We start from the raw sequence: 17,225 nt of genomic DNA, 5'->3' as shown, positions 1-17,225 counted from the left end.
AATGGTCATCAAACACATTTTACAAGTGAAACTTGGACACGACACACAAGCACTTAAATAACAGCAAACAAATTCAATAACAGTTGGCTACCGAGAACAAAACAGAGAAACGCTGGAAAAAAAAAAAGCTACACCACGTTTGAATAGTGCTGCGGAGAGGCACTGGCCAATGCTAATATGTACACAAGACTCAGGAAAGCCAGCGCAAAGACAAGCACTGGACCACAACCACAACAACAATAACAAAGCTTGTATTGAGAACACTGCAATGCTGCAATTAAAATGCTCACAAGCTAGAATGGTATGCAGCGGCCAGGGAAATGATCATGCACAATTATTTGAATTTATCTTATATCTCCACTGTATCTTGGTTACTGCTCTTCAAAATATTGTACTTGCAGAGAGGACAGGTAGCATTTATATATAACCACTTATCCACGCAGCTACAGTGAAAATGGTGACCACAAGGGAGTTCCCGCAGCTCAACCCCATCTTCATATGCTGAGAGGCAGATGCAACACTCCTACCCATTACCACAAGCACAATATTAGTTGCACAACAATCTGAAATACATGTCTTTTCTAAACTATTAAATTATAACAAGAATTACAAGTCCCACTGTCACATTAAAGAGTGGAAATAAAATCAAAGCTCATGATGCCACATACATTCAAGCAAATATAAAATTACATCATAGGAAATTTATCACATTAAAAGTTGAAACTTACTGCATCCTCCTGAGACAGAACATGCTCACTAGGTGTATCGGTGCCACACTCAGTCATTATTCCCCCATGAGAACCTTGTGCATCACTATTAAGTTTCTCATTACCAACAACTCTAAGGAATTTGTATTTTGACAGCCGCTCAATATCTTCTCTGGTAGCTCCTTCCTGGTTTTGTAGATCAATGAAGTCAAATAAGAAAACAAAGCAACATATTTACACATAAGACAATTAAGGAAACCCCAATAATTCCTACACAACAACCTAAGAGTAAACTGCAGAAATTTTAAAAAAAAAAATTACCTGGAGTAATCACGAAACATATTACATGCACACTTTAATTTTCCAGTGTATATACCTTTTTCCAGTCAAAAATATTTGCTGTTAACTCCTACCTCAAATCTTAATTTTTACAAGAAATGAGTTTCATTTGAAGGAAACCTAAAAGCAGCATATGATGATCACTGAAAAAGGAAGATGACTCATAACTCTAAGAGACTGAAAAAGTGTAGTAATGAACAAAGCAAATGGATAAAGCATGCCTATCATTTTTTTTAAGTGATACTGTACTTAAATAACACAAAAAGGACATATTCATTCATCTGATTGTGTTCAACAGGTGATTTGAACTCTCCTTTTCCATTACAAGCTTAAGCAGGGCAAAACTAGAAGAGCACCCAAAATAAATAGGTTCTAATTAAGTATTGCACTACTCTAGTTAAGACATAAACACCAGTTTCCTCAACATATAAATACCACCAGCCTAAAAGCAACCCATTATATATCCCATACATTTGCAGAATCCATTTCACACACCAGAAAATAAATGGGGGGAATGAAGGTCACCCCACCTCTATCCCCTTCCCCCTACGCAAAGAGAGAGATACTGAAGAATATAATGCTAAGTGGATACAAATACCATAGAAGGAACACAAATGGTAGTATATGAAACCTACCTGGTCTGCAACAGCATATAAGATGGCAATAATACATGGAAGACAGCAGCAAACAGCAATGCCAATGATACATGCCAGAGCAACACAGAAAACGACAAAGAACACATCAAAACCGAGGAATATTATACAAAGCCTGCAAACAAACTCACATTACAGATGTTAGAAAGTTAGAATCCAGTACAAAAAAGCCTAATTTTAAATTGCAATGGATAAAAGAAAAAAATGATGACAAACCAGTAAAGCAGAGGAGAATCACGAGCCAACACTTGACCACCTGCAGATACCCAATAGAATCCAATGATCCACCAGATGAATGAAAACATTGTATTTGCAGATTCCAGATGCTTTGCAACACTGCTGAAAGAATAAAAGTAAAATAGATGATCATGTTATTAGTGTTCGACTGTCTCAAATAAATATCACAAGAATATTTTCTGCTCAATATGATATCAAACAACAAGATGAATTTTGTCAAACTAGTTGTTAAATACCTAGAAACTAAATCAACTTGCTGAAAAAATTACAGAAAAAAGAAGTATGCTAAACTAGATTTACAAATTATGTTATATATAGCCTTATAATAGAAGAAACTAAACCCAGTGGCAGCAACTATTTCTCTAAATTTCAGAAAAATTTTCATCTCTGTAACATAAATTGTCCTGTTTTCTGCTCTTTATTTGCTTAACTAAGCACTCTGAAAATAATTTCAAGAACACTCATTATATTCCATTCTGCATGTCAAAGTGTTTTCAAGCATTCCACCATAAAGATGCAAACATAGTAATGGTGTTCAAGAAGCCCATTACTCATTTGTTAAAAAAGAGCCAAACTCGGGCTCAATTTGATTAATTCTAATTTATGGTGCTTCAGCTGAAAGACTACAGTAACAATATAAATTTACATACAACTTCATGTAATATTATAGCACAAGATTAATTTGAGACACTGACCCATAATATCAGTAACATACAAAGTTACATATATAATCCTTATCATTTGATGACCAATACGATAGTTCTGCCATTACCAAATTATTATGCTACATCCATTCAATTCAATCAAGGTAAGAACATAATCTCAATCACAACAACCACTAAACTAATAACTATGCAATTTTCCCAACAATGCAATAAAAACGTAAAATACCTCGTCCCTTCCTCCTCAATTTGAGTTGCTAAGCTAACATACTCCCCTGACTCTCCTCCTCTAGCTGACCCTGGTCTCAAATTCCCTTCCTCGATCGCACTAAACGACGAACCTCTCCGTCGTCTCCTCCTTTTATACTCAACGCATACACAAACCATATGCAAAATGCATTGTAACGCGTACCCAACTATCCACAGCCTCAACGGCATGTTCGGACTCTCGTATCTGCTCAAAATTAAAACCGTTACGGCAACGGCCACAAAAGCCAGATTCCAGATTATGTCCAGGACCACCACCGGCTTCGAATAGGCCCAGTCGCTCTGGCGCTCCTCCAACTGCTCTGCCGCCGTCTCCCGAACAACCATTGACGGCTCCCGCATCATCCGGCGGCTGCTCGCCCTCCGCAAGAATCTCGCCGCCCCGCGTAGGCTCTGCCTCCTGGTGGATCGACGGCTCTGATTGTAGGTGCTGTCGTCGTTCGAAGAGTTGGGGGACAGAAACGGGGTCGTGTCGACGATGTCATCAGCGGATCGGGTAGAAGTTGTATTAGTGGCGGACATGTTTGAAATTTCAGAAACTTGTGGGGACTAAATTAAGAATCAGATGGAATGGAATCAGTCCATGGAAAGGTGCAGAAGAAGGATTGATTTGCTTAGGGTTTGCCTTTTTTTTTTTAATTTTTCTACTCGAGTTGTGTGTATGTGTGTGGAAGCTCACAGATATAACGATGACGATGATAACGTGGGAACTTTGTTTTTTGTCGGGTGAGAAATGTTACAGTGCGTGCGGTTAGTGGATGGATGAGATCAACTGGCACAACATTATTATTTTTAATTATGGTTAACAACTCCGAAAGAGGAAAATATATTTGTTTATTACAGATTTCAATTAATTATTGAAATAACAGATCCCTGAGAAATCGTGGATTGATGACATGAAATAGAAAACGCGTATCCTTCAGGGTTGAAGGTAGTGTGGATGATGATGATTTCTTTAGAAAATGGATGGTTTAACTTTAGTCTGAGAGTTTCAAATAGATCTTTTGACGTCGGAGTGGGAGTGGGGTGGGACATTCAATTTTCACACACTGCCGCACTCATTTGACAATGGCCAATGTATTTCTAAATTTTTATAGGCTAAGTTTTAAAAACTGGAATTTCATTTTTTTTTTTATAAAATGAAATTTATTATTTAAAATTAAAAATAAATATATCATTTAATTAAAATTATTAAAAAAATTAAAATTTTATTATATTTATCTTCTTTAATTTATAAATTTATTTTTTTTCACCAAAATTTGTTAAGTAATCATTTCCAAGAATTTTTTTTTCTCTCCTAAAGGAAGAGAGAGAGGTGGGACATTTTTAACTTTCACACAATGCCGCACTCATTTGTAATTGACTGCAACGTTGGCAATTTTATTGAAATAAACTCCCAAAAACAATATTAAAAATCAATATATTTTATGCAAAAATAAAATTAATTTTACTATCTAAGGTAAAGGTGATAATCAGATTACCACTTATATTACTTGTTACATCAACATTGGTAATAAAAAATTATTGTAATTTTTTATTACTGACAAACCAAACAAGATAATAAAATATAGATTACCAAGATAATTTTTAAATCTTTGAACCAAACTACCCCTAAGATATGTTTAATCATTATTAATTTATCATTGTAACTAACTTGATCACGATTATTCCAGTTTATTTGCATAGTAAGATATTTCTCAGGCAAATGGTTTTGTTAAAATGAATATATCGTAAAACATTTATTATTTATAATTTTTATTTTTTTAGTTAGAATGATTTTATGATTTTTTTTCTTTGTTTTTATGCAATTATTAACTTTAATTTCTTCGTTTTTATTTACTATTTTGAGGATTTAAAAATTAAAAATTAATTAAAATACATAGAAATGAATCTTAACAATTTAAATAATATAATTATAATTTTTTTATCAGTTTAAAATCACTCAATATAACTTAATAAAATTTGTTCTCGTATAAAGTATTACTTGTCATTTTATTTTGCCTTGGAAACGTATTTAGATTTTGAGAAATTAAAGTAATTGACCATTTTATCCCTTTTAAGTAAAAATGTCTATTTTTCTTATTTTTAAACAAAAATATCTATTTTTCAAAATTTTAAACAAAAATATCCTAAATATTTTTTAAAATATCAAAACTACTCTTCCTTTCTTCTTTTTGGTTTTTAGTCCAGTTCTACTGACTTCAATCAATTCTTTGTGGCTGTAACATGGAATTACGACTTGTTGCACTGATATAATTTAGTGTAGTTTTTGGTGAAATAGTGACAAATTTTATCAAACCCTAATACTAGTTTAGACTATGTTTGATGAAGTATGTCCAAGCAGAAACTCTCCGCATAGAGACTGTTGTGTTTCTCTTTATTTACAAGTAGGTGAAACGGAAGGGACTTGGGTTGTAAAGCTGACTGAATTTAATAACTTCATGAGTATTTGACTTACCTTCAGTGTGTCCATTTACACCGAAAACATATCTTCCTATTTTTGCTCTGCTGAAGTGTTTCTTTTTTTTCATTCATTTATTTTTTAATTCATCTGTTAACAACTTAGAAAATGGCAAACGGCTAGTCCTTTCTATTTGTTAATTTCACTCTTTGATAGATCCTCAGGGTCCTCCTGGAACTGGTAAAACTGCAAGTATTTTGGCTCTTCCACATGAGCTGTTGGGGCCAAACTATAAGGAGGCTGTTTTGGAGCTAAATGCCTCAGATGATAGGTTAGTAAAATTGGGGATTCTTTTTATGGAGCTATAGTGTTCTCTTGTATTTTTTGTCTCCTTTTCACATGTAATATAATTAATTTAATTTTCTTGTGCAGGGGTATAGATGTTGTGAGAAATAAAATTAAGATGTTTGCCCAAAAGAAAGTGACATTGCCTCCTGGGAAGCACAAAATAGTAATTCTTGATGAGGCCGATAGGATAGGTAAGAAAGATGATTATATCACATGGTGTGGATGTGCTAACTTATTTTTCCAAATTTTGTTGGCTCTGGCTTGTTGGCCAGGTTTCGGTAAATTATCAATTATTCTTTTGTTGGAACAGAGAGAACTAGATGTTGTAATAAATGTTAAACTATAAGGAGGCTGTTTTAAGCTTCTTAATGTTTCTTTTAGGTTACAATGTATTTAGCTAATACTCTGTTGGTTCCTTTTTTTTTTTGGGCTTTGCATTGGCTTAAATATAGTATGACATCTGGTGCTCAACAAGCCTTGAGGCGGACAATGGAAATTTATTCAAATTCTACTCGTTTTGCTCTTGCATGCAATACCTCTTCTAAAGTTATTGAGCCAATTCAGAGTAGATGTGCCATTGTTCGATTTTCAAGATTATCTGATCAAGAGATACTTGGCCGACTCATGGTGGTGGTTCAAGCAGAACGGGTACTCTTTTTTTCACCATTTGTGAACTGTATCAAACTCCATATTTTAGCTAAAATCTGTATCTTGTTAAGAGCACAATGCTTCATATGCTATTCCTATACAGGTTTGTTGTTACTGATTGAATTTTATGCTTTTGACCTAATTGCTTTTATTTGAGCGTCAATCTTTCTGAACTGCTGTTGTTTGTTTGAGACTTTTTTTTTCTTAAACCATTAGGTATAATTGATGTGTCTTTTTGATTGAAGGTTCCTTATGTGCCTGAAGGTCTTGAAGCAATTATTTTCACAGCTGGTGGTGATATGAGACAGGCATTGAATAACTTGCAAGCTACACACAGTGGATTTCGGTTTGTTAACCCAGAAAATGTTTTCAAGGTAACAACTTAGAAATATATTTTGTCTTTTTAGCTATGTTACGCCATCATCTTAACTATATGGTAATTGGTTTATAGGTCTGTGACCAGCCTCACCCATTGCATGTCAAGAATATGGTCCGCAATGTGCTTGAGGGGAAATATGATGATGCTTGTTCTGGTCTAAAGCAGCTCTATGATCTGGGTTATTCCCTAACTGATATTATCACCACCCTTTTCCGCATCATAAAGAACTCTGAGATGGCTGAGTATCTAAAATTGGAATTCATGAAGGTACATGTATCCTGCCAGGCTCTAGATTTACCTACTGCTTGCTGGTCACCTATATTATCAAACTGTAATACTTTTTTTACTGTCGGAAACTGGGTTTGCCCATATGAGAATATGTGATGGAGTTGGTTCATATCTTCAGCTCCGTGGTCTTTTAGCTAAGTTGTCTCTAGTTCGTGAAAGCTGCATAATTGGTTGTAATAGGAATTAGTATATACTATGCTCTAGCTTTTGTAACTTTGAGAATGGAGAGCATGTTTTTAGCTTTTAAAAAATATTTCCAATGAATAGTTTGAGTCTTCTATTGCACCTCTATGAAGATTCTTGTTGGAATGGGTTCATTCCAATACATGTTGGTATCTACATGCTCTTTCTTGCACATCCTCCACAAATCAATTTCCAAGTTCATGAAGTCCTTCAATCCATTGACATATTTAGAGTCCTAGTATTTCAAGAAATCGAACATTTCCCTTCCACTTAATCATACAATTCACAAGTAAACACACTATTCTTTAACATTTCATCCAACAATTCCTTGCTTCAAAAAAAGCTCACCAATATGAATAACAACTAATCAAATTATTTTGTATAAAAATGTTATCACTTAGCCCCAACTTCGGACACGACCATGAACCTATTTATCCTCTAAATGAAGTTTTTTAACTTTTGGCATGGTTAATGTTGGTGTGGAAGTCCATTGAATCCAGAGGAACTTAGAGTAAAAATATGAAAAGACAGCAAATTAAAGGGAGAGTTGATTTTAATGTAATTCAATTAAAAAGTTGTAGAGCTTACATCCACGTTATTACTATTAATATAAGATTATAAATTGTGTTTTACATTAAATGTCTTTCTTGTTTCCACTGTTCAAAATTTAGTGGTAGAAGTTATGGTTACATATATAAAAGTAGGCCAAAAGACTAGATCGCACCCAAGTTTTGATGTAATCCCAAGTCACACCCTCTAACTTTCAAAAACTCAAACACGCACTGATGAGTCAATTTTTGTTAAAAATATCAATTAAAATTAGAGATAAAATCATTATAATAAAAATTTTTATAAAATTAAAGTTTTATCAAAATTTCTCCCTAGGTTTAAAAATCTATCATCCCCCCCCCCCCCTTCATTCACACCTAAGGTTTAAAAAATAAATATTTCTCTTTTATGGTTTGTTGTTTTGTCTTCCTGTTGCTCATTGGCGCTCCTCCCTCTCCCGAACGATCACAAATCGTCGGCACATCTCTTATTAGCCAATGATTCATCATCGTTCGGGAGAGGGATAAGTGTTGGTATGGTGGTTGGTCGGCTCCAATTACCGAAGGAGCAACAACAAGGCAAAACAACAAACTATAAGGGGGAAATATTTATTTTTCAAACCTTTGGTGGGGGGATAATAGTTTTTAAACCTAGAGAGAAAAATATAATAAAACTTTAATTTTATGAGATTTTTTATTAAATAAAGATTTTACTCTTATTTTTAACTGATATTTTTAACAAAAATTATCTCATGAGTGAATATTTTGGTTTTTCAAATTTAGAGGATAGGATTTTAAAATTATATCAAGTCTTGGGTAAGAACAAGCCTTTTGGCCATAAAAGTATTCCATAGTATGATACTAAATGGTTTGATTGGTATGACCTGAATGTGATAAAAAAGTAATTGTATTTCAATTGTAATTACTAAATTTGAAGAGATTATTCACTTCTAATAAGAAACAATTATTTCATCTTACATATTGGAAAAACTTTTCAATGATGACATAAGGGTTTAATACATATTGTCATCCTTAAATTATCATCCAAACTTTTTTATTTTCAATTTAACAAACAAGAGTATCCAATTAATAATTTTAAGATATATTTTCAATTGCTGCAAATAAACCATGTAATAAATAGGCATAAAAAACACTTTATGTCATGCTTTGATGCCAATATGAGAAATGTGCCTAGGTTGTTTTGCCATTTTGTCTTTTCTGTTTTATTACATATTTACTTCGAAAAAAAAAAAAAAAACTCAAAAGCATTGACAGAGTGCTTCACAATGCATGTTTCCTCCATGATGGGACTTAAAATTCGAATTCTCATAAAACACTACAGTGTCTTGGCAAAATATTCTCCAACTTTATCCCACTGTCACTCTCAACTTTGTCTTCCATTTTCATAAATCAATCTCAACCTCTTCAACTTCATTTTTGAAAAAAATCGAACCACCCACTTGTAACAAAATCTTCCGCTTCGAAAATAAAGTATATACTTACAAGATTTCTTCATTATTTATCATCGTCACTTATCGTTGATTGATATTCCCTACATGATCATTTACCATTTTCAGAAATTTGAAGTGATTTCGAGACTACATATCCTATTGACATTCAATAATAGTTTTAGTAATATTTTTATTTTTAAGAATTTAATTTGTTATTAAATTAATCCCTTAAGACATTTGATTTGAAAAATATTTTATTACTAAAATTGAAGAATTACCTTAAAAATAAATTAATTTAAAGATTACTTAACATAAATTATTACTATATTTGATAAGATTTGATAAAATTGAATAAATACAAATAATTATTATATTTTGTGAGAGATAATAAAAAATATTAAGAAAATAAAAATTAAGATTATCTTGATGAATGATAATAAGATTATCTCTTATATTTAAATCAAATAAAATAATATAAATAATAAATTACTAAAGTAATTTTTAATCTTTTTTAATTATACACCGTTTTAGAGTTTGACACTTAACTCTGCCAATGAGGAACATATAAATAATGCCCTTCTTAAAGTAAGGTAAGGTTAAAAATGGAAAAAAAATTATGATATAAATTCATAAATTAAAAAATCGTAAGAACTTGATGTAAAATGAGGTTTATACAAATTTTGATTAGGACTTAAATAATAACAAAATTTTAATTTTTGAAAAATAATAATAAGAATTAAAAGGAGTTGTATTGGATCTTAAAAATGGCTATTGTTGGAAAGTGGGACCATAGGATGAAAGTGGGCCAGATAGATCCAGATTTGTTACTGGACCAAAAACCCATCTTAACCTCCGCTGGAAGAATAGAACTTTCGTATCCGACGTCGTGGATTCGGTAAGCTGTTAAATTGGCCGGTTGGGGCTAGGGTTTCTGAGATTTAGAAGAGGACGCCACCAACATCAGCAGCCATGGTGCTCAAGTACGTAGTTTCACTCTTTCTCTCATCTATTATTACTTGTGCTCTCTGCTATTTTACATTCTCTCATATTTCTGTAATCATAAATATTTACTTTCATAAAGAAGCTTTATATAATTTTGATTCTAGATGATTCATTTTCATAAACCTATAACAGAATAGTACTGTGGATCTCAAAATGAAAAAAGTAAGGTTAAATCCACCGGTATATGTAGAATATAAACTTTTAGTTTAACTTTGTGTAATACACTGAGATGATCGCTTGCAATTTATTTATTGATGTGTGGTCGTTGCTTATGCTGCAATTTTAGAACTCATTTTTACTTATTTGTTGCTTAAGGACTGAGCTTTGCCGATTCAGTGGTGCCAAGATATACCCTGGTAAGGGTATTAGATTTGTTCGCTCTGATTCTCAGGTACGCTCTTACAATTATTGTATTTTATAGACAAATCTTGGTAAACAATTTTTCAAATCAGCACTTTGGTGATTCTTCTTGCATGATTTTATCATGTTGTAGAATTTGATCATGTACAGACAGTTGATTAAATGATTGTGTGAATTGGTTTTTTTAGCACTATAATATATGCCAGAGTAAACCCTGTTTACTGAAAAAAAAATATGAGATGGAGGTATTTGTCACCCACAGTTGAAGTAATGTATTTAGAAAAGTGAAGATCTCTTTGTTATTTATGTAGGTTTTCCTCTTTGCCAATTCAAAATGCAAGAGGTACTTCCACAACCGCCTGAAGCCATCAAAGCTTACATGGACAGCCATGTACAGGAAACAACATAAGAAGGTACTTTCATGTGTGGAAATGCTCCTTCTCATATATGTGGATGAAAATTAAAGGTTGATCTCATTGAATTCCTTCTTCATCACTTGTTACATTAGATTTTAGTTGTCAATGTCTTTTATTTGCTATTCTTAGGACATTGCTGCTGAGGCTGTGAAAAAGAAGCGCAGAACCACCAAGAAGCCATATTCAAGGTCCATTGTTGGTGCCACCTTGGAAGTCATTCAGAAGAGGAGGACTGAGAAGCCGGAAGTCCGAGATGCTGCAAGGGAGGCTGCACTTCGGTATGTTCTTAATGTCCAATTATTATGATTTACCATTATGGGTATTCTGAATAAATTTTTGTGTGCAGCTAACCTTGCAAACTCTGAATATGTTTTATGATTATTAGTGAAATCAAGGAGAGGATCAAGAAGACTAAGGATGAAAAGAAGGCTAAGAAAGCAGAGGTGATGGCCAAGACACAGAAGACCAAGGGTAGCAGTGGCTTGCCTAAAGGTCCTGCACAAAAGGGCCCCAAGCTTGGTGGCGGTGGTGGAAAGCGATGATTTACTTCATCTATTGCCTTCTTCAATGAGTAATTTAAACAGTCAAGATTTTGTTTATGTTTTTCATGAATGGATCCATTCATAATTATGGCCAGATCTTTTTATTGTTTTGTTTATGATTTTTGTTGGGAGTTATATTTGCTTATGATTTATCTAAATCAAAGTTTTCTTATGCATCATTTGCCCTGGTTTTGAGTTTATTATCTTTGATTGATGGTGTTTTGGTCTTCAGCTTTATCACATCTACTAGATTTTTTTACAGCATACAATTTTCGCAGATATCCTTGAATGATCTCCCTTACGCATCCATTTCAATTGTGAAGTCAAAATGAAAAGGATACATGAGGCATCATGTTGTAGTTGTAAAACTGTATGATTAATGCGGAGGAATGGCACTGTGTTATTGAATTGGTTGCTTATTTCATATGTATAATTTTTTTCTTCGGCCATAAAACATGGCATGTGCAGTGAGCCAGTGACAATTGAAAAGCTTTATTGAGCTTTCACTCAATGAGTAAATATTGGCAATTTGTTCAACTTAACAACGAAATCAGATTCGACTGTAAATTCCTGAACTTTTACTGTTCTATCAACCATCTCGTTCGCATTCATCATTTCAAATTCAAAGTTATCAAGTCCTCCATTTCCATGGCCCAAATGAACAAGCTCATCAATCCTAGCATATGTTTCATCTTCCTCTAATAACACCTTGTACATTACCATCGATCGAACTGTTCCATTTAACAACACTATTCTTCAAACAAACGCCTTTCTTGCACCAAAAACCGGTTTTTGTTTGGAGTGTAGTGTTATTTTGGTTCTTTTTTTTCTTCCTATGTACTTGTATTCCAAATCTGAGTGATTAATATTTTCTCACCAAGCTTTGGGCTTAAAGCATTGTTAAAAGTATATGAAGTTCATACATTTGTATTCAAAAGCTTCACATGGTTTAACCCAATGCATATAGACTCTAGAAGTGTTTGTATCCTAAAACCTCCATTTTAGTGATTCAAGACTTATCAACCCTACACAGGTAAATTACACAACAACTATATCAAAATGAAGTGCTCAGTTCTTGTTTATTGGTTGCGAACATCATTCAAGCTACGATAAAATTTCGTATCTCACATGTCTGATTATTTCATATAAATATAGATTTTATCGTATACAACATTTTGAACCTTTATTGTTGGTGTAAATATATCCATATATGTATTATTAAAGAGATTATAATGGTAATATATATAAAACGTTTTTATTTATTAAATAATTGTTTACATTAATTCAAAAACACCTAGAGTGTAACCCTAATACAATCAACATAAGTTGAAACATTCACAAACTCACTTCATAAGGGACTATTACAAAAGTATGAGGGCACATTTCTCATTGTCAAGAGGGTTGGAAACATCTGTTATCTCAATTAAACTACTACTAAGAATCGACTTTCACTCATATTTCATATTAGTTGTTTAAAGCGTATCATATAGACATGGAAGATCTTAGTAGAACCAACCTCAAACTAATATCATTTGGTACCACTTCTTTCTAAGGACATAAGGCCATTATCAACACAATGGTGGTTTATACACATGATTACATATCATTCGTTGAGTATTGGTGAAGTGGAATGCTTTGTTGATTGAAAACTAGTTGGGAACTTGAGTGTACACTTTGATAATTTGAAAACAAGATTTGAGAGTTTCAAGACGTGGCTTCACAATATAGGCATTACACAATTATATAGAGAAGAATATCACGTTTGACCCAACAATAAGTTCGTATAAGACCCAAATCTTAATCTAAAAGTTTGATCCAAAAATATATAAAAATACGTTAAAGTGTCCTTTCTATAAGATTCTAAAATAATTTTTTATCAAACAGGTTGGTAAATTGTATTAGGAATTCTACTTTCGTAAGACAAATTTTAGCCATCTATCTAAATGGATATGGATCATCAAACATCTATTTAGAATTGTATAAATAATTAGCTTTACTTGATATATTTTTATTCAATTTTAAATATTAAGCATTGTATTTAATTGAAAGTAATACAATTGAATTTTCTTTTTATCACGCTATTCAATGTACTCTTCGTGTTTTAGAGAGTTATCTTACAATTTGTGGGTTTTGTAAAATTACTTAGTGTTTAATCGTGTGTCTGTGCACTAAATTTATATGATTCAAACAGGGTTATGACACCATACATTTGTTTTTATTTGTCCCAATAATGTAAGTGTCAATCTATAACCATTCGCCTTGATTTTAAGTGAAATGTAATAACACATCCATAACCATTCACCTTGCACCCAAAACAACCGAATGTAATAAAGAATCAATAGCCATTTACCTTAATCCAAAAGAACCAAATGTAAAAAATAATCCATAACCATTCACTTTGATCCAAAACAACTAAATGATAAGAAGTTGTGAGTATGCTTACAATGGCCAATCGACGAGCTTTGTGTTCAATTCTTCCATATGTAGGAATAATTCTAATACATCTCTATATCCATTTGCTCTTGCTTGCATGGCCATCACTCGTCAAATTCGTGGTTATGAAATCCTTCATTTCCGTTAAACTACCCATTATCCTAGCATTTTAAGATATCAAACCTTTCCTTCCGCTTGATCAAACAATTCCCCTGCTTTCTCTAATAATCTCTCCTTCCAGTGACCACCAATCAAACAATTGCTTTGTTATCCTCCCTTCAAGAATTCTTGAGAAGATTGCTACAGGCTTGACAGCTCTCTTTTGGCGGGTGTGGATCTTAACAAGCACAGATTATGTGAACAAAACACCACATTTTATAATTTAAGTGGGATTTTTGGGCCCAATGACAATAGTGACCAGATTTGTTATTGGGCCCAAAAACCCATATTAAAACCCACTGGAGCAAGAGAACCTGCGTGCATCGTGCTTTCAGTAGTCTGGTTGAAACCACTGTTAAATTGGGTTGTTGGGGCTAGGGTTTCTGAGATTTAGAAGAGGGAGTTAAGCCGCGGCACCAACATCAGCAACCATGGTTCTCAAGTACGTCGTCTTACTGATTCCTTCATCTGTTATTACTTGTGATCATTCTTGTTCTCTGCTATTTTACATTCTCTCATATTTCTCTAATCATAATTTTATATTTTCATAAAGAAACGTTATATGATTTTGATTCTAGCTGAGTCATTTCGTACGCATATAACACAATAACACAATAATACGGTGGTTTCAAAATACTAAGTTAAAATCTGCAGGTATTGTAGAAAAGAAGCTTTTATTTGTGTATGTGTAATACTTTGAGATAATTACTTGGAATTCATCTATTGCCGTGTGGTTATTGCAATTTTAGAACTCATTTTTACTTATTTGTTGCCTAAGGACTGAGCTTTGCCGATTCAGTGGTGCCAAGATATACCCTGGTAAGGGTATCAGATTTGTTCGCTCTGATTCTCAGGTAGGCTCTAACATTTGTTGAGTTTTGTAGACTAATCTTGTTCAAAGAAATTCAAATCATCCCTTTGGTGATTCTTCGTGCATGTTTTTATCATGTTGTAGAATTTGATCGTGTACAAACTTTTGTTAATTGATTGTTTTTTTTATTGTTATAATATATTTCAGAGTAAACCTTGGTTAGTGAAAAAAATTATGAGATGGAGGGATTTGATACCCACATTTTGACTACATTAATTAATGGATATAGAAAGTGATGCCCTCTTTGTTATTTATTTAGGTTTTCCTCTTTGCTAATTCAAAATGCAAGAGGTATTTCCACAACCGCCTGAAGCCTTCAAAGCTTACTTGGACAGCCATGTACAGGAAACAACATAAGAAGGTACACTTTCTTGTGTGAAAATGTTCTTTCTCATATATGGATGACAATTAAAGGTTGATCTTGTTGAGTTCCTTCTTCATCACTAGTTACATTAGATTTTAGTTGTCATTATCTTTTCTTTACCATTCTTAGGACATTGCTGCTGAGGCTGTGAAAAAGAAGCGCAGAACCACCAAGAAGCCATATTCAAGGTCTATTGTTGGTGCCACCTTGGAAGTCATTCAGAAGAGGAGGACTGAGAAGCCAGAAGTCCGAGATGCTGCAAGGGAGGCTGCACTTCGGTATGTTCTTAATGTCCAATTATCATGATTTACCATTATAGGTATTCTGAATAAATTTTTGTGTGCAGCTAACTTTGCAAACTCTGAATATGTTTTATGATTATTAGTGAAATCAAGGAGAGGATCAAGAAGACTAAGGATGAAAAGAAGGCTAAGAAAGCAGAGGTGATGGCCAAGACACAGAAGACCAAGGGTAGCAGTGGCATGCCTAAAGGTCCTGCACAAAAGGGCCCCAAGCTTGGTGGCGGTGGTGGAAAGCGATGATTTACTTCATCTATTGCCTTCTTCAATGAGTAGTATAAACAGCTAAGATTTTGTTTATGTTTTTCATGAATGGATCCATTAATCATTATGGCCAGATCTTTTCATTGCTTTTAGGATTTTTGTTGGGAGTTATATTTGCCTACGATTTATTTAAATCAAAAGTTTTCTAATGCATCATTTGTTACTGTTTTGAGTTATCATCTTGATGGAAGGTGTTTGATGGTATGATCTTCTGATATGCCATATCTGCTTAAATTTTTCCAGATACTAGTGATTAACGTTTCCTTCCTCAGGCTGCCATTTGGGTAGGTTTTGTTATTTGATTATCACATTTCACTCTGAAATTTAATTCTGAAACTTTAATGAAAAATGTTTTATCAAGCTGTATTTGTAGAACTGTATGGTTAATGCAGAGGATTAGTGCTTTGTTAGTGAAATGATTGCGTAAGATTTTATGTTTAATTTCATTTTTGTCAATAAAACATGGAATGTGCAGTGACAATTGAGAACCTTGATTGAGCTTTCACTTGGGGACGCAGTGTTGGCACTTTGTTCAACTTAATTCCACTGTAAATTCCTCAACTACGTTGATACGATTGAGATTTTCATGTTCTGATAAACCATCTTCTCTTGCACATCCGCCACCCGCCATTTTCTAAGTTCAAAAACCCTTCATTTCCATTAGACCAATTAACTTAACCACCGAGGATACTGGTATTTTTCATGATATCATCTTGCTTCCTCTGATAACCCCTCTCACATTACCATAAACCAACAATTCCAATTCAAAGACCATTCTTTAAATAATCAAACTAACTTCCTCCTAGAGCCAGTTTTTGCCTTTAAACTTGTGTTATTTTGCTTTCTTTTCTTCTTCCACACAACTCCATTTATTTTGTAGATATAGATCTTTCTTATTAAGTTTTATAATTTATAAATTATAACTGTTAAGAATTACAAAATTATTCAATATAATCAGGGAATGGAAAATTGATTAGAATAACCAAATATTACTAATACATAAATGAAGCAAGAGATTTATTTAGTTTCTGAATTTATTGTAATACGTAGTCGAAATAGAGTATAACAAAAAATATTAATTATAATTTTTTTTAAATTCATCTGTAATAACCATGACTAGGAGATGGTAACTTAATTAATTAATTAGGATTAAGGATATTAATTAAAAGAAATAAACATTAGGGCTTTATAAAAAATAGTCATGCCTCTTTTTTACACTTACATATATATCAAATATCAGTTTGAGCTCGAGTAAAGTACCTGTATAAATTTAATTTTCAATTTTGTTACACTATTTTCAAATTTCACTCATAACCTACTCCATACACTTTCCGGCCAAAATCCAGCCATATTCAATAAATCAACCTTCTGCATTCAAAATTTAACTTGAATTTCGAAATTGTG

At 33.0% G+C, this 17,225-nt stretch overlaps 4 protein-coding genes across 6 annotated transcripts; 3 read left to right on the top strand and 1 right to left on the bottom strand.

The window, feature by feature from the left end:
• Window positions 1-32: 32 nt before the first annotated feature.
• Window positions 33-3,854, bottom strand: LOC123212054 (E3 ubiquitin-protein ligase At1g12760-like). Of its 2 annotated transcripts, none has more exons than XM_044631085.1 (5): window positions 2,828-3,854; window positions 1,916-2,035; window positions 1,682-1,814; window positions 729-893; window positions 33-523 (listed from the first exon to the last, which is right to left on the bottom strand). In XM_044631085.1, the coding sequence occupies exons 1-5, from the start codon at window positions 3,385-3,387 to the stop codon at window positions 350-352; spliced, it is 1,152 nt and encodes a 383-aa protein (XP_044487020.1). In that variant the 5' UTR covers window positions 3,388-3,854; the 3' UTR covers window positions 33-349. The 2 variants fall into 2 exon arrangements, with proteins under 2 accessions (XP_044487020.1, XP_044487019.1); XM_044631084.1 differs by having other exon boundaries at window positions 1,916-2,038; window positions 2,828-3,831.
• Window positions 3,855-4,205: 351 nt separating this feature from the next.
• LOC123211108 (replication factor C subunit 2-like) lies at window positions 4,206-7,116 on the top strand. The gene is made up of 8 exons (XM_044629647.1): window positions 4,206-4,220; window positions 4,325-4,360; window positions 5,491-5,597; window positions 5,699-5,796; window positions 6,063-6,262; window positions 6,508-6,636; window positions 6,714-6,907; window positions 6,993-7,116. The coding sequence occupies exons 1-8, from the start codon at window positions 4,206-4,208 to the stop codon at window positions 7,114-7,116; spliced, it is 903 nt and encodes a 300-aa protein (XP_044485582.1).
• Window positions 7,117-9,950: 2,834 nt separating this feature from the next.
• On the top strand, window positions 9,951-11,610 carry LOC123212070 (60S ribosomal protein L24). Its single transcript, XM_044631105.1, has 5 exons — window positions 9,951-10,091; window positions 10,429-10,504; window positions 10,785-10,886; window positions 11,019-11,167; window positions 11,275-11,610. The coding sequence occupies exons 1-5, from the start codon at window positions 10,081-10,083 to the stop codon at window positions 11,429-11,431; spliced, it is 495 nt and encodes a 164-aa protein (XP_044487040.1). The 5' UTR covers window positions 9,951-10,080; the 3' UTR covers window positions 11,432-11,610.
• Window positions 9,960-15,977, top strand: LOC123212071 (60S ribosomal protein L24-like). 2 transcript variants are annotated; one of them, XM_044631107.1, is made up of 5 exons: window positions 9,960-10,091; window positions 14,802-14,877; window positions 15,154-15,255; window positions 15,388-15,536; window positions 15,644-15,977. In XM_044631107.1, the coding sequence occupies exons 1-5, from the start codon at window positions 10,081-10,083 to the stop codon at window positions 15,798-15,800; spliced, it is 495 nt and encodes a 164-aa protein (XP_044487042.1). In that variant the 5' UTR covers window positions 9,960-10,080; the 3' UTR covers window positions 15,801-15,977. The 2 variants fall into 2 exon arrangements, with proteins under 2 accessions (XP_044487042.1, XP_044487041.1); XM_044631106.1 differs by lacking the exon at window positions 9,960-10,091 and adding an exon at window positions 14,313-14,465.
• The last annotated feature ends 1,248 nt before the right edge of the window (window positions 15,978-17,225 follow it).

The sequence above is a fragment of the Mangifera indica genome, chromosome 3 (genome assembly GCF_011075055.1).
Source record: "Mangifera indica cultivar Alphonso chromosome 3, CATAS_Mindica_2.1, whole genome shotgun sequence".
In the NCBI taxonomy this organism is placed as follows: Eukaryota; Viridiplantae; Streptophyta; class Magnoliopsida; order Sapindales; family Anacardiaceae; genus Mangifera; species Mangifera indica.
This window is presented reverse-complemented; position numbering and strand designations above follow the sequence as displayed.

What these genes read in the sequence shown, in the direction of transcription:
- LOC123212054 (XM_044631084.1), bottom strand. Translation starts at nt 3,387, where the DNA reads ATGTCCGCCACTAATACAACTTCTACCCGATCCGCTGATGACATCGTC. An exon ending in GATTCTCCTCTGCTTTACTG is followed by an intron (nt 1,815 to 1,915) that starts GTTTGTCATCAT and finishes GTTTGTTTGCAG; the next exon opens with GCTTTGTATAATATTCCTCG. An exon ending in TTCTGTCTCAGGAGGATGCA is followed by an intron (nt 524 to 728) that starts GTAAGTTTCAAC and finishes GGTAATGGGTAG; the next exon opens with GAGTGTTGCATCTGCCTCTC.
- LOC123211108 (XM_044629647.1), top strand. An exon ending in CTAAATGCCTCAGATGATAG is followed by an intron (nt 5,598 to 5,698) that starts GTTAGTAAAATT and finishes TTTCTTGTGCAG; the next exon opens with GGGTATAGATGTTGTGAGAA. An exon ending in CTAAAATTGGAATTCATGAA is followed by an intron (nt 6,908 to 6,992) that starts GGTACATGTATC and finishes TTTTTTACTGTC; the next exon opens with GGAAACTGGGTTTGCCCATA.
- LOC123212070 (XM_044631105.1), top strand. An exon ending in TTGTTCGCTCTGATTCTCAG is followed by an intron (nt 10,505 to 10,784) that starts GTACGCTCTTAC and finishes TTATTTATGTAG; the next exon opens with GTTTTCCTCTTTGCCAATTC. An exon ending in ACAGGAAACAACATAAGAAG is followed by an intron (nt 10,887 to 11,018) that starts GTACTTTCATGT and finishes TGCTATTCTTAG; the next exon opens with GACATTGCTGCTGAGGCTGT.
- LOC123212071 (XM_044631107.1), top strand. An exon ending in TTGTTCGCTCTGATTCTCAG is followed by an intron (nt 14,878 to 15,153) that starts GTAGGCTCTAAC and finishes TTATTTATTTAG; the next exon opens with GTTTTCCTCTTTGCTAATTC. An exon ending in ACAGGAAACAACATAAGAAG is followed by an intron (nt 15,256 to 15,387) that starts GTACACTTTCTT and finishes TACCATTCTTAG; the next exon opens with GACATTGCTGCTGAGGCTGT.